Source organism: Pteropus alecto, unplaced genomic scaffold (assembly GCF_000325575.1).
Source record: "Pteropus alecto unplaced genomic scaffold, ASM32557v1 scaffold7, whole genome shotgun sequence".
In the NCBI taxonomy this organism is placed as follows: Eukaryota; Metazoa; Chordata; class Mammalia; order Chiroptera; family Pteropodidae; genus Pteropus; species Pteropus alecto.
Window position 1 is genome coordinate 59,168,738 of NW_006494614.1, and position 14,503 is coordinate 59,183,240.

Consider the following 14,503-nt stretch of genomic DNA (forward strand, 5'->3'; position numbering starts at 1 on the left):
CCATCGAATCTAGTGTGTATTTAACACTTAGATCGAGATTGCCAAATGAGATACAGGCTGCCTAGGTAACTTTGAACATCAGATAAACAATGAAACACTTTTTTTTTTTTTAGTGTAAGTATATCCCAAATGTTGCATGGGATAGATATACTTATACCAAAAGTTTGTTTCTTATTTATCTGAAATTCCAAGTTACCTGGGCAGCCTGTATTTTTATTTGCTCCATCCACAGCCCTCCTTACAGCATATCTGAACTTGGAGGCTCACGTTTCAGGTGCTTAATAGCCACTTGGGCTCGTGGAGTCTCGAGAAGGGGATAGGGCAGGTGTAGAGGACTTCGGTCACCCAGTGGAGTCCAAGAGCACAGGTCCCCCAAAGGCAACTTGCAAAGGATCCACCTTGCTCCTTCTCCCTCTGTGGCCCCGCTAACCACTACCCCTTTATCTGCCTGGGACTTTATCCATGGAGCTTTCTGAAAGGAACTCGACACATTCTATTTCCGACAATCTCCTGGCAGGTAAACGAGTGACAGGAAAGTTTCCATCTCACCCACAATTCTCCATATCAGCAAATTTTCAAAATCCAGATAAGGGGTCAAGGCCAGCAGGGCTAGCGGGGCAGGGTAGGGAGGAATAACAGGCCAGGCCCAGGAGACGGGGGGCTCAGGAGCCTCCTCCTTCCTGGGTTCTCTCCTCTGGGCCCCCCTCCTCAGGCCCCCCTGAGTCTTAGCCACACCCTCTGGATGGAGTCTCTGACTTTGGGGTGTCTCTCTCTGCCTCAGTTGACACATCTAAAACACTGGGAAGTTGCAGACCAGAGCCCTGGAATGGGGAAGTGGAGCCGGCGAGGCTGCTGCTGGGGAAAGATGCAGCTTGCACAAGAGGTACGTCCCCAGAGGCTGCACTCCCTGGCTCTCATGGGGCCCTCTGTGTGGTCAAAATTCCCACTGAGTCCTGGTCTGTGTGTGGGGTACAGTTCAGAGTGTCAAAGGATGTTGGTAAAAAGGCCATGGCTAGATCAAAGGCCCGGAAAGGTAGACCACTCGCCAAAGTCACACGGCACCCCTGCAGCAGAGCTAAGGCCTGGAGCAGTGAGCTTCCCTCTGCCCTTCTCCTTACACAAGGCTTATATGACCTCAGGAGTTACTGCTGCTGGGAATCCCCAGAAGGAAGGACTATGAGTACCATTTTACCCTAGGTGTCACAAGGCTCCAAGGGGGCAGCGCCTCACCCAGCCCATCGGGCTGACCCCAGAGACCAGTTCTCACCCACAACACTAGGACACACGCACTGGGTGGTGCCCAGCCTGAACCAGTCATGTGATTTGTGGGGCTCAGGGCAAAATAAAGATGGAGGATTGCTTATCCAAAGTTTATAAAGAATTATAAGGTGGTGATAATAGAGTGCAGGGCCTTTCTGAGGGTGGAGCCCTGGGCACAAGGCGTACGCCTGGGAGCTCCCAGGGAACAGGGCGGAAAGGAGGGCAGGACCCAGGTCAGGCCTGGCTCTGTGCTGGGCGCCCTCCTTGGCCCTTGGCCCCAGCCCCTGAGACCTTTGGCCATGGATCCAACTGTGCCTGACCTCTTCCCTAAGCCCAGGGCCTGTTCACCCCAGTAGTTTATGGCGCCCCCAAATCTTCACTGCACTCACCGCCAGCCACAAGTCCCTACCTGCTCCAGCACCCCTCTCCTCTCTCTCTCTCTCTCTCCCTCTCTCTAGCTCTCTGCAGGTCCCAACAGGTCTCTGTGTCCTCAGAGGCACCTTTCACCAGGCCCCACCCCCTGTCCCCCAAAGAGCCCTGCAGTCAGACCTGGTCCCCTACGACCACCAGGGCCAGGACGAGGACAGCTACATGCAAGTGGCACCAAAGCCCTCCAATAATCAAGGCACATAGTGTGTTCATGCAACATTTTTAAAATCGGAAGTAATGCCCAAATCCAGGATAAATAAAACAGCAAAATAAATGAAAAAGTTTTAAATAAAGACAGAATTAGTATTCCGATTTTTTGCCTCAGGCTTCAGTAGGGCTCAGCACGGCACTGCTACAGATCCTGTCTTTCTTTGAAATTTTAAAGTTTTGTTTATCCTGGATTATTTACATTAATTTTGATTTTTTAAAAATTGCATTAAGGTATTTTCTTGAGCTCTTAGTGTTTTGGGCACATTCTTAAGTTTTACAGGCAAGGTATGTGCCTCACTTGTCACCCACAGACCTTCCAGCCACAGGGTGGGGCTGGCAAAGAGGCACACAACAGGGACAATCACAGTGTTAATGAAAATAACAGCTAAGGTGCACACTGAGGTCTACAGGCCAAATGCATTCCCAACTCCATCCCTTCCTTCCTTCCTTCCTTCCTTCCTTCCGGAGCACCTATTATGCGCTAAGCACTATTTGGGACAGGATAAAGCAGACGCAATTACACTTCCCTACCCACACAGAACCCACATCCTGATCTGGAGAGAGTGACAATAAAATAGTAAAATAAATAAGAACCGGCAAAATGTGAGGTGTGCAATGCTACATGCTAAGGAGAAAAACTAACAAAGGAAAAAGATAGGAACCAGGAAGCACGCTTCATGTTCTCGGTACGGTAACCACGAAGGAGGTTATATAAAAGCCACACCCACCCCCGGAGAGGGAGTCTGTTACTTGGCCCCATTTTTCAGATGAGGAAACTGAGGCAGGTTGCCCAGGAAGTGGCAGTGCTGAATTCTCAGCTTGGGCAGGCTAGTGCCAGGGGGCTTTTTACGGAGGGGAGAGGGGCTGCGGAGTGGAGACACTATGAAGAACCAGGTGGAATGAGGGGGCGGGACTCTTTCTCCACTTAAAGGGGCCTTTTCTTAAGATGGGCAGAGCCGTCTCCACCTCCCTAGGGGAATAGGCCAGGTTGAATTATTCAGAGGTCCTCGGTTCCTTCATTCGCTGACGGAGCCCCAGGAGTGGAGGCCAACTCAGTCACCCTCCAGTCCCTCTGCCACAAGGACTGCCCTGCGGGAGCAGGGGGCGGCCCTTTAAGGCCAGCCCTGGGGCAGGCAACGTGATCGGGGATCGCCAAGTTCATTCATCCTGGGGCCCCTGCTGACTCACGCTTATGAAAGTGATTTTTCTGGCCCCGCCTGCCGCCTGCCTCTTCCCAACTCTTGAAATACCCTCGCTTGCCTTAGCCTCTCACAGTCTCTTGGATCCCCACGGGGTAATGGGTGTCCTGCTCCTTTGTCAGGCACCTTGATTTCCTGGCTTTCCTAGTGTCCAATCAGGCCAGGCTCATCGGTCTCCTTTGACCTCCTGCCAATCAGGTGAGTGGCCTGGGCAAGGCATGGGGGGCGGGAGACCATGGGACATCTTGGGCAGGGGTGGCCCACAGGGCCCTGTAACCAGGCAGGGGGACGCACAGGTGATCCTGAGAGGAGGCCCACCTGGCTTCCTCGGGGGCCAGAATGATTCTCCCCCACGTCCAGGTTCCTCCTCCACCCCTCTGGCCATGCGCATCTCCAGGTTCCTGGCGCCCTTATCCCTCCCAGCAGCTGCCCTGCAGCCTGCAGTGGAGCACACCTTGGCCATGTGACACAGCTCTAGGCAGGAAAGTAAGAGAGGTGTGTCCAGCCTGGGCATGCAGCCCAGAGTCAGAGGCCACTGGGTCCCACAGCCAGGCTGGTGCTTCCCGTAGGGGCTCCCCGTTCCCCGCCCCCCGCCCCCCACCATTCTGTTCAGGTTGAGCATAGCCCCCAGGGTCCCGGGGACTTACGTGGCTTCTCACGGAAGGTTAGAGTGCTGAGAATTGGAGAGTCTGGGGAACCTTGGAACTCTCAGGGCTCCAGGTGGGGAGGCTCGGTTGACAGAATGCCTCTTCATCCTCACCTTGCCACAGCCTCATGTCACTTTCTTGGTGGCACTGTTATGCTGTTTTACTCAGAGGGGACTCACCCGCCCTCACACAGGCATCAAGGGGGAGGATTTGCGCTTGTGGGCGTGGTCTCAGACATTCCTGGGCCGCCTCCCCGTCCTAACTGCCTTCCTGTCTCTGTGCAAAGGGTATAAGAAAACCCACCTCCAGGGGTTGCCATTGGTGGAAGTCACATGAGTAAAGAGTCACCAGAGGTGATCGATAAATGCAGCCATGCAGGTGTCCCAAAAACTTAGGGCCGTTTAAAACTTAATGTCCTCAGAAGTACCAATGCTACAAACGTAAGAGGAACAGCATCTGAAGGTGTAATTATTTCCATTTTTTATGCTTATCTGCTTTTGTGAATGAATCAGTTTTTAATGTTAACTTTTTTCAGTTGACATTTGCCTCTTCAACCAAAGGGACTTAAAATGTTAACATTAAAAATGGACCATTTGATCTCCACAAAACAAAAAAAGCATAAAAGAAGTGGAATTATAACTTTCAAGCTATCTGTTGCAAATTGGCAGCTTGTATTTTTCTGAGGTAATGAGAGCTTTAAGCTGCTCAGGACTTTGAGACGTCTGTATAGATATACAGGAAGCGACCTATTAGGTCAGCCCTGGGTGGTGACCTCATGTGTGTGGCATTCAGAAGCTTCTGGAAGAGAGCATTGGATTTAGAGTCCAAAAGCCCTGGTGCCCTGTGCTCCCCGTGAAGCAGTATAACGGGCCACCGGTTCTCATCTTTCAATGAGGGATCCTGCAAGTCCCTTCCTACTGAGAGATGGGAAGATTCGAAGAGACAAGGGAGAGGAAGGAAGTGGCCTGGGGTGGCCTGCGGTAGGTGTGCTGGGGGAGCTCAGAGCAAATTCTAGATGGTCTCAGCCCATGGGGATCAAACTCTAGTTCTGTCACCGGCTAGCTCTGTGGCCTCGGGGACATGGCCTCACTTCTCCACGCCTCGGTTTTCTTTTCTGTAAAATGGGTTACTATGAGGATTAAAGGAGCTAACGCGTAGGGAGCATCATGTGCATCCCCTCTGCTGTTATTCCTGGGGACAGTGATGACAAGGAGTAGGCCCCCCGGGGCTGTTTGAAGGTACAGAGAGGAAGTGGGTGAAAGAGCTCTGGGAACTACAGCCCTATTCTCCAGGGCCTCCAGGCACACCCAGCACCGGGTAGTTAGTGAGAAACTGTCCCTACCCAGCTGGGAACAGCATCCCTGGCCTCCACCCCCGCCCCCCACCACCAGCTCTGAGACAGCGCAGTAGGGAGAGCAGGGATGGATGTGCATGTGCATGCTATACTTTCAGCATGGCCAGGAAAGGCCTCTGGAAGGAGCTGTCACTTCCTGTCACACTGCATTCTGGAACAGGGTGTCCTGGGCTCAATCAGCCTCGGCCCATGCAAGCTGGGGCAAACTCCTCGCACACTGCACAGGGCTGTGAGAAGCGACCTGGATCTCAAGTTTTCCCATCTGTAATATGGGAGTGATTGTAGGAGCACCTATAATAACCCAGCTAAATGAAAATTAAATTAGTTGATATGCACAAGCGTTTAAAACATGTTTGGCACCTAGCCAACTCCACAGAAGAACAGAAATTTTAGGTGGCTGTTGTCACGAATGGTAGTGGTATCACCCCAAAATCCTGTCCCCAGGCAGACAGCACAGGCCCTGAAAGGAATCAGGCATGGAGAAGACCATGCCTCTTGATGTCAGCTGGATGTCACCTTTTGTCTCCATAAGGAGATGCTGTGGGACACGGGGCTCACCCAGACAAGAGGGGAAGGCTGTCCCGGGCCCCAAGTCCCAGCTGAGGCGAGCAGCCCCAGGTCTCACCAGGCGACAAGCCAAGTGGCATGGTCATAGTCAAAGTCTTGGCACCAGTTAGCTCTGGGTTTAAAAGTCTACTGCGTGACAGACAGTAACTTGTACCAACTCTCTGAGCCCCAGTTTATACATCTGCAAAGTGGGATAGTTGCACTGATAGTCCTTTCTGCATAGGGTCTATATGAGGACTTGAGAAAAGGTATGTCAAACACCCAGTAGGTAGCAAGGGCTAAATGCCCAACCCCTTTGCACACACTCACATAGATGCTGCCTTGTGGCTCTCATGACTAGGGCTGCTGGACAGTGGGTGAGGCAGGGGCCCCGTTAGAGGGCTTGGAGGATGTGGAGAAGTTGAGTCTGGACTCTCTTAGCATCTACAGCCCTAAGATCTGGGTTTGGGTCCCTTTGAGTGATTTGGGCCTATGGCCAGAAGGGAGCGCTGGTGCTCCAGACATAAGCAAGCTTACAGGCATTTTCCCTAAACCAAATTACTCCAGGCTTCCAGTTTTCCCAAGTCCTAATGTTCCAGTCTAGACCCTGGGACAGGCAATGAGCTCTGGTCTTTTCCCAGTGGCAGATTTGCTGCAGGCAGGTGCTTTACATATGTGACCTCACTGTGTCACCAACAGGCCTGCAGCGGTAGAGACTTTATTCCCATTTCACAGATGAGGAAGCTGAGATCCAGAGAGGCCCAGAAACAGGCTTATGTAACCAGCTATAAAGCACCTCCCTAGGGCCAGGTGATGGCTTCAAAGTCCAGTAGGCTACACCCAAGACTTGAGTGTTAGATTTCAGGCTGGAGGCTGTGACCAACACAGAAGTGCTGAGCAGGGCTTGTCCTGAAGCTTAAGCAGAGGAGGCCTCATAGAAGATAAGTAATAGGCTTTGATTATTGTTACTGCCCCACTGGTGAGATAAGGATTGTGGAGCGAAGCTCAGAGAGATGAAGGTGACCAGGCTAGGGAAGGGACTCTGCATAACTGGGAGAGGAAAGATGACCTGACTGGAATGGAGCAGGTGTGAGGAGGGGAGGAGGGAGGGCTGAATACCGTTCTGCTGTGCCTCAGGGAGGACCTTGGACTCAACCTCGAAGGCCACAGAAGGACACTCTACATGCGGGAAGGAACCCTATGACACCCGAGGCTCACCCAGTGGCCCTTCCTCCTCTATGCCCCTAGGTCAGCTGCCAGTCCCCAACCCCCCGCCAGCTACAGCCATGAGCAGCTGGAGGAAGGACCACCTCGGTGCCAGTAGTTCGGAGCCTCTCAAGGTCATCATCATCGGTGAGTGCTACCCTGGGCCGGGGAAAGGCTGAACTGAGCCTTCCAGGTGTCCCCAGCATCAAAGGTCAGGAGCCAGGCAGGGCTAGGCCTGGCCTTTCTTTACAATTGTTATCTTTAAAATTGGCCACTGAATGGTCACAATGTGCCCAGTGCTATGCTTAGCAATTTATACAATATGATTCCACATAATCTTTCTAAGAACCTGCAAGGCAAAAACAGCGAGGATGTAGGGGCCTGATCATAAGCCCCTGTGGTCCTGTGCTCACGCTGTGCCTGGCACCATGTTGGGTGCCTGCATGGGTGGGGAGGGGGTCAGGGGGGACACAGCCAAAGCATGTGGTCCTGTCCTCAGGTCTGCAAAAATGGGAGGCAGATGGTCCCTCCCCTATGCAAGCATCAGGTTGAGCCATATGAAATGTCCATTTACGCAAGTCAAAAACAGTTGAACATTGGCAATTTCCTGTGGTTCATCTTAATAATCATCTACATCTGGGTAATATTCTAAACAATAAACGATGAAGAGGGGAAAAGACAGATAAGAATAGAAGGAATGTCATGAGGTTAATTACCCAAGAAATGCAACGGGTAAGTGGTGTGATTTGTTTAGACTTGGGGGCAGGAGGCCCACAAGCGGCTTAGTATACCCCTCTTGAGCCCCAAGCTCACCCCCCAGAGCACATAGCAATCTGTCCTATAATATTTCACTTGTCCATCTTACCTACCAGACTGTTAGTTCTGGGAAGACAGGACGAGCTCCTTAGTGATCTCCGAATCTCGGTCATGTTACTGTGTGACCACAGGCAAGTTACTTAACTTCTCTGTGCCCCAGCTTCCTCTAGTATAAAAGGAGAAAAGAGTAGCATGTACTTCGCTAAAGTCATAGGGAGAGCTCAGTGGGATAATTCAGGCACTTCGGGGCTTTATACGGGGCCTAGAACAGCAGCAGCATGTCAGTTTATTATTATTTGTTATTATTTAAATTCCCTGACACAAAGCTTGACACATAGTAAGCACTCAAATATCAGTGGTTATTACCACAACTTTATTGTTATTCAAGTAGTATTGTACCTGGCACCTAGTAGGCTCTCAACAATTATTTATTACTTTGTTAGTGATTGTTATTATGCGCGGTGCCTGACACATGCTAAGAGCTTGATAAATGTTTTATTTTTATGAATGAAGAGCAAATCAATGAAAGAGTCAGATCAAGACCAAAGCTGTCAGCTGGAGTGGTCTCTTGAACCCAAAAGCGCTGCCCTCTGACCCCGCCCTCTCTCCCCAGGCAATGGTCCCTCTGGCATCTGCTTGTCCTACCTGCTCTCTGGCTACACCCCCTATGTGAAGCCAGACGCCGTCCACCCACACCCCCTGCTGCACAGGAAGCTCACTGAGGTGCCGGGGGTCTCCATCCTGGACCAGGTGGGCCAGAGCTCCGGGAGGGACACACCCCTCTGGGGAAACTCTCTCAGCTTTCCTAGGGCAAAACCAAAGTATGCATTTGTTAGACACGAAACCAATCACAGAACAAGAGAGGCCTTGAAATCAGCCACGGAAACTGTGAGAGAGAAACCGGGGCCATCTTTTGAGACCTACAGATACTACATCGGCATGTCTCCCCTCCCTTAGACCAGTGGTTCTAAACCTGGCGACAACTTTGCTCTCCAGGGACACTTGGCAATTCCTGGAGATAATGTCAGTTGTCACAGTTATAGGGATGGTACTACTGGCTTGAAAGTCGAGACCAGGGACATTGTTAAACATCCTACAAGGCACAGGACAGCACCCACCACAAAGAATGGTCTGGCCCAAATGTCAGGAAAGCCAAGTTGCAAAACACTGCCCTAGGTGCTGTAGTTCCACTGCTCCCTGCCCCAGAGAGCTTTACAGATCCCCTCCTCTATGCCCCTTCAGGCAGCATCTATCCTCCTAGTCACCAACCACGCCCCGCCCCCCTCAAGCTGGTGGATGAGGAAGTAAGCTGACATTTGGTCTCGATCAGCATTTTTCAAAATGCCTTCTACATGACGCCAGTTCCTTGGTATAATATGAAGAGAAAATGTTCCTACTTTAGTAAGTCTGAGAGACACTGGGTTGAGCTAATTAAACAGGTAAAATGACAGCCGCAGGACTTGTCAGAGCCTTTAATACACCATTGTACATTCTCTCCTGAGAGGCAGTGTTTCTCAGCTTATCTAACCACCTGATATGAGGGTGGGCATCGTAGAACCAGGCCTCCTTCCTCTGGTGGCCCTTCTGACTTGTGCGCCCTCTCCAGGACCTGAGTTACCTGTCCGAAGGCCTCGAAGGCCGATGCGAAAGCCCTGTGGCCCTGCTCTTCGATGCCCTCCTGCGCCCAGACACAGACTTTGGGGGAAATATGGAGTCCGTCCTCATGTGGAAGCACCAGAAGGAGCGAGCCATCCCCCATGTGGTCCTGGGCCGGAACCTGCCCGGGGGAGCCTGGCATGTAAGTGGGGCCACGAGGGGTGCAAGGGGATTTGGGCCAAATCTACATGGTCTTCTGGAGAGTCCCTCCCTAACTCGAGGTTAGGGCTGCTCCACTTCCTACCGTTCCCTTTTCGCCTGTGAGCCCAGGCCTGCAGTGCCCTCCAGCCCAAGTGGGTTGGAGGCTAGCAAAGGCCTGAACCAGAGGACCCCTCTTCCATGCAGTCCATTGAAGGCTCCATGGTGACCCTGAGTCAAGGCCAGTGGATGGGGCTCCCGGACCTGCAGGTCAAGGACTGGATGCGCAGGAAGAGAAGGTGAGGCAGCCCTAGAGAGCCTGGGGTGGGCAGGGGAGACCAGCCCACCCTGGACATTGAGCCCAGGAGCCGGAAGCAAAGGGGCTTCAGGGATTCTCTAGCCTGGCTTCCTCTTACTCCAGGAGGGAAAACGGAGGCTTGGATGGGGAAGGGACTTGCACAAGACCATACAGAGCGTGAACAGCAGAGCCTCTTTGTCCAGTGCTCCCTCCTCTGCCATATGACCCCTGACTTGGCCTTCACATAGCACCCCAGCCTCCAAGGAGGGAGCGACAGCTGTACTCTGCCCCCAACACCCCACCCCAGGCTCCCCGGTTCTCTGACCTCCCTGCCGCCCCTCCTACAATTCTGAGCCTGGCCTGGAACAATCTCTTTCCTTCTAGGTCAGCTAAATAGAGTGCACTTCCTTTATTTCCTTTTCATGCTGTTGCATTAAAAACATAACCACACCATAGAAAACTGAAAATTGAGAAAAGGAAGACAGCTCACCCCACACTTCTACCTATGGTGGTCACATCTTGGGGTATTTTCTCCCCATCTTTTTTTTTTTCTCCCCATCTCGTTTCCATCTCTTCAATGACCACACTGCATACCTCTGACTGCCTTGGAGAAACAGTCAGATCACCCACTAAACGAATTCCAGCCCCTGCTCATCCTGGGGCACGAGGCATAAGTTGCCCAGTGCTCCAGGCAGAGGATTGCCCCCTCTCTGCGTGGTGTCTGCTCCCCCGGCCCTCAGTGCTGTGAGGCACCGTCATTCCCACCCTGCAGGCGCTCAGCCTCTCCCCGGAAACTTAGTTTCTGCCTCTCCAGGATTCTCCATCTGTCTCCTTGACACAAAAGATTTTTTGTACCTGCAGATTCTGTAGGAAGACATCCAACACATAGTGATGTATTAACAGACAGACAGGAACTTAAATTTCACTTCTAGACATATCTTTTATATCCTACTTTGAAAACTTAACATTATGTCATAGCATTTCACGTGATTACACAGAACTGGCAACCATTCTTTTACATGGCCATGTAGTACTTTCCAGGGAAGGTAATCTCTGCATTGAAAATTTCCCACATGCGGATCCTTGTGCCTAGATGTTGGAGCCAAAAACCAGACAGATGTGCTCCCTGCCCTTGAGGGGCCGTCACGGTTCCTAAATCGCCGCCCAGTCCTGGAGCTTCCGTTCTTTCCGATGTGCCACTTCTCTAAGTAACCCCTTGTGTAGCATCTTAGGACAATCCTTCGAAACAATTTTTACTAAAACAGAGAAGAGGAAATGAGAAACCCACAGAAATAAATTCCAGAGTTCCAGTTTCGGTAGCAGACTAACGAGCTGGGTTGGCGGGAGTAGCCTTGTGGGATGTGGTCTGAGCTCACGCTATAGTCGGTCGTGTTGACATGTCACTTAGGTTTCCCATTGAGTTCATCCCTGACAGTGTGTCCACAGTTGGGGAAAGTAACTCACCTAAGGTCACATAGCTAGACACAGGGAGGAGCCAAAAGAGTGCCACAGCCTGCACCTCAGCCACCAGCAACGCTGGCCCTCAGTCATTGCCCCATAAAGGGTGGTGAAAATAGTAATAATAATAATAATAATAATAATAATAATAATAATAAAATAGTTCCTGCTGTTATTGTGTATGCTAAGGACTATGCTAAGTGCTTTACATGAGTTATTTTTCATCAACTTCTTTACTGAAATATATCATATGTATAAAAAAGTCCACAACTCATGTGTGTACAGGTGGACGAAACTTATCAAAGTGGACACAGCTGTGTTCAGTCACCCAGACTCGAGACATAGATCCCCTGTCCCCAGAAGCCCCCTTAGACCTTTCCCAATCCCCACCCCCTTCTTCTCCCCAGAGGCAACTACTCTCTTGACGTCCAACTCCATGGATTAATTATGTCTGTTTCTGAACTTTACAAAAATGGAATCCTACCATATTTATGTATGATATTACTGAGTCCTTTGTGGTAGTATTAATAGTGGCTGACCCTTATGTGTCACTTACTGCCTCCGGTTTTATTCTAAGCTCTTCATTTATATCATCATCTAATCCTCTCAACAACCACATGAAATTGGTACTATTACCATCATCATCCTCACTTTGCAGATGAAGAAACTGAGGCAGAGTTTCAGGATATAGCTCGCCAATGGCAGATTCTAGATTTGAACCCAGGCCATCTGCCTCTGGAGGGCACCCTCTCAACTCCACCCTAATAAGATACCCTATCAGCTCCAGAAGAGGGACTGAGGCTCTGAGAGGTTAAACCACTTGGACAAGTTTTACAGCTGGTGGGTGGCGCAGCCACAGTTGGCTCCAGCACCTGACTCCAGCCTCGTCATCCCCTGTTCCACCTGATAGCCCCCCACCCCAATCCATTATCCGACACCCACCCTTTTGCATCCTTCCCCCCAGAGGTCTTCGTAACAGCCGGGCCACAGCCGGGGACATTGCTCACTACTACAGGGACTATGTGACCAAGAAGGGTCTGGGCCACAACTTCGTGTCTGGTGCAGTGGTCACGGCTGTGGAGTGGGGGATGCCTGAGCCCAGTGGCTCTGAGGCCCGGAACCCCAGACCCCTCTTCCAGGTGAGCGGCTTCCTGACCTCTAAAGACCAGAGCCAGCAGCCCTTTTCCCTGTGTGCCCACAACGTGGTCCTGGCCACTGGCACATCCGACAGCCCGGCCCGGCTGGGCATCCCCGGGGAGACCCTGCCCTTTGTCTACCACGAGCTGTCAGCCCTGGAGGCCGCCACAAGAGCAGGCACAGTGACACCAGCCTCGGACCCCGTCCTCATCATCGGTGCAGGACTGTCAGCGGCCGACGCGGTCCTCTATGCCCGCCACTACAACATCCCCGTGATCCACGCCTTCCGCCGGACTGTGGATGACCCTGGCCTAGTCTTTAACCAGCTGCCCAAGATGCTGTACCCCGAGTACCACAAGGTGCACCAGATGATGCGGGAACAGTCCATCCTCTCACCCAGCCCCTACGAGGGCTACCGCAGCCTCCCTGAGCACCGGCCACTCCTCTTCAAGGAGGACCACCAGGCTGTGTTCCGAGACCCCAAGGGCCTCCAGAAGGTCTTTGGCGTCTCCCTGGTGCTTGTCCTCATCGGCTCCCACCCAGACCTCTCCTTCCTCCCGGGGGCAGGCACTGACCTCGCCGTGGACCCCAACCAGCCACTGAGTGCCAAGAGGAACCCCATTGATGTGGAGCCCTTCACCTACCAGAGCACACAGCAGGAGGGCCTGTATGCTGTGGGGCCGCTGGCTGGGGACAACTTTGTTCGGTTTGTGCAGGGTGGGGCCCTGGCCGTGGCCAGCTCCCTGCTGAGGAAGGAGGCCAGGAAGCCGCCCTAGCCCTTGGCCTGACAGACATCCTCGCGCCCATGCCCTAAAGAGGAAGGGAGATCACCACAGCCCTGCTGGACACAAGATGCCCCAGTGAGGGAAGGGGGCCTCTCCCAGCAGGAGACAGGAATGGCCATGAGCCCATGCAACAGGCTTCTCAGATGAAGGGGAATGGGGAACCCCGGCTGCCTGAACTCAGACCAGTGCCCAGGGTGGGAAGAGTGGCTGCAGGTCAGCAGAGGCTCAGACCTGTGATTTGGGGCGAATGCTGCCAATGTGAGTGGGGATCACCAGAGCCAGCTGAGCGCTGAGTGCTGAGCCAGGAGGAATCCAGGCCCCGTTCCTTCCAGAATCAAGTCCCAAATAAAATCAGCACCTGCCTCCACCCGTGTATCTGAGGATTATGTGCTTGGGGAGGGGCGGGGTGCCCAGGAGCCTGCTCTGGGGTTGTGGAGGGCGCGCCTGTTGGGGCGTAGGGTTGGGGGGGTAGGGAGTGACGGGTTGGGGAAGCACAGGGTCAAGTGAGAGGCAGTCCTTGGGCTGGGGTTTGGGGAACAAGGGATAGTGCCCCAAACGTGGCAGATGAGAGGGTAACTATGTTAGAGAAGTGAGGGGAGGGTGTATGTGTGGAATAGGGTGCTGGGGAGGCTTTCCCACCCTCCCTTGCAACGCACTCTCAGCCCCTCATGCTCACCACCCTTCACCTGCCGCAGGGCCTTTGCACAGGCAGGTCTCTAGCCCACTTTCTTCTCTTTAATTGTTCCTCCTCTTCCACTACTCTCTCAGCACAAGACTCACTTCCTCTAGGACACACCTTTTGCCACAAACCCGTCCAAGGGCCCCAGGGCAAGTTACCAGCTCATGACCCAAGATGCCACCTCTTCATAGCAGTTTGGTTTTAATGGTTCGTTTATTTGTGTAATCTGTCCAGTATCTGGCTTCGCCCACTCGGATGTAAGCTCCAGGAGGCAAAGGACCCCCATTTGTATTGCCCATTTTTGAGACGCAGGGCCTAGCACCTAGCGGTGCTCCTTAACTGAGGGGAAGATCGTGTTCTGGGCGTTGCGTAATGATTGGGAAGGTCTGAGAGGGCCTCCTGCCCGAGGGAGGGAAGGATGGGTGTTGGTGGAGTGGTGGTGGAAGCCCAGAGTATGGGCACCGGTCCCGGGAGCTGGAACCAGCAGAGGGCGCTCCGGACTCGCTGGACACCACGCTCCGGCCCTGCGGAGGCGCCACGGGTCAGGTGGGGAGGGGACCTTGGGGAATGCCGCGGGAGACTTTCGGGGGGGGATCCCCCAGGGACGCCCCCACCGTGGCCAGACCCCTACCAAACCCGCGCCTACTGGACAGCCCCCTCCCTGGCCAGGCCGGGGTCCGGCCCC

At 52.8% G+C, this 14,503-nt stretch overlaps 2 protein-coding genes and 1 long non-coding RNA gene across 4 annotated transcripts in view; 2 read left to right on the top strand and 1 right to left on the bottom strand.

Annotated features, from left to right (window-relative positions):
- LOC112474580 overlaps positions 1-3,896 on the bottom strand; it is a 6,600-nt gene extending 2,704 nt beyond the window's left edge. The window contains exon 1 of the long non-coding RNA XR_003044419.1: positions 3,746-3,896. This is a non-coding gene — a long non-coding RNA (uncharacterized LOC112474580). The remainder of the gene's footprint in view (positions 1-3,745) is intronic.
- On the top strand, positions 2,504-13,506 carry OSGIN1 (oxidative stress induced growth inhibitor 1). 2 transcript variants are annotated; one of them, XM_025042591.1, is made up of 6 exons: positions 2,504-3,296; positions 6,783-6,998; positions 8,281-8,417; positions 9,274-9,465; positions 9,669-9,760; positions 12,182-13,506. In XM_025042591.1, the coding sequence occupies exons 2-6, from the start codon at positions 6,884-6,886 to the stop codon at positions 13,128-13,130; spliced, it is 1,485 nt and encodes a 494-aa protein (XP_024898359.1). In that variant the 5' UTR covers positions 2,504-3,296; positions 6,783-6,883; the 3' UTR covers positions 13,131-13,506. The 2 variants fall into 2 exon arrangements, with proteins under 2 accessions (XP_024898359.1, XP_006926776.1); XM_006926714.3 differs by having other exon boundaries at positions 2,507-3,296; positions 6,894-6,998.
- Positions 13,507-13,695: 189 nt separating this feature from the next.
- Positions 13,696-14,503, top strand: part of NECAB2 (N-terminal EF-hand calcium binding protein 2) — a 32,009-nt gene continuing 31,201 nt past the window's right edge. The window contains exon 1 of the mRNA XM_025042778.1: positions 13,696-14,364. Within this exon, the coding sequence (XP_024898546.1) occupies positions 14,237-14,364 (128 nt within the window). The 5' untranslated portion in view covers positions 13,696-14,236. The remainder of the gene's footprint in view (positions 14,365-14,503) is intronic.

Bases quoted from the DNA above. Each gene is read 5' to 3' on its own strand.
- OSGIN1 (XM_025042591.1), top strand. From the start codon at position 6,884: ATGCCCCTAGGTCAGCTGCCAGTCCCCAACCCCCCGCCAGCTACAGCC. The intron at 8,418-9,273 runs GTGGGCCAGAGC...CGCCCTCTCCAG, and splicing joins GGGTCTCCATCCTGGACCAG to GACCTGAGTTACCTGTCCGA. The intron at 9,466-9,668 runs GTAAGTGGGGCC...TCTTCCATGCAG, and splicing joins TGCCCGGGGGAGCCTGGCAT to TCCATTGAAGGCTCCATGGT.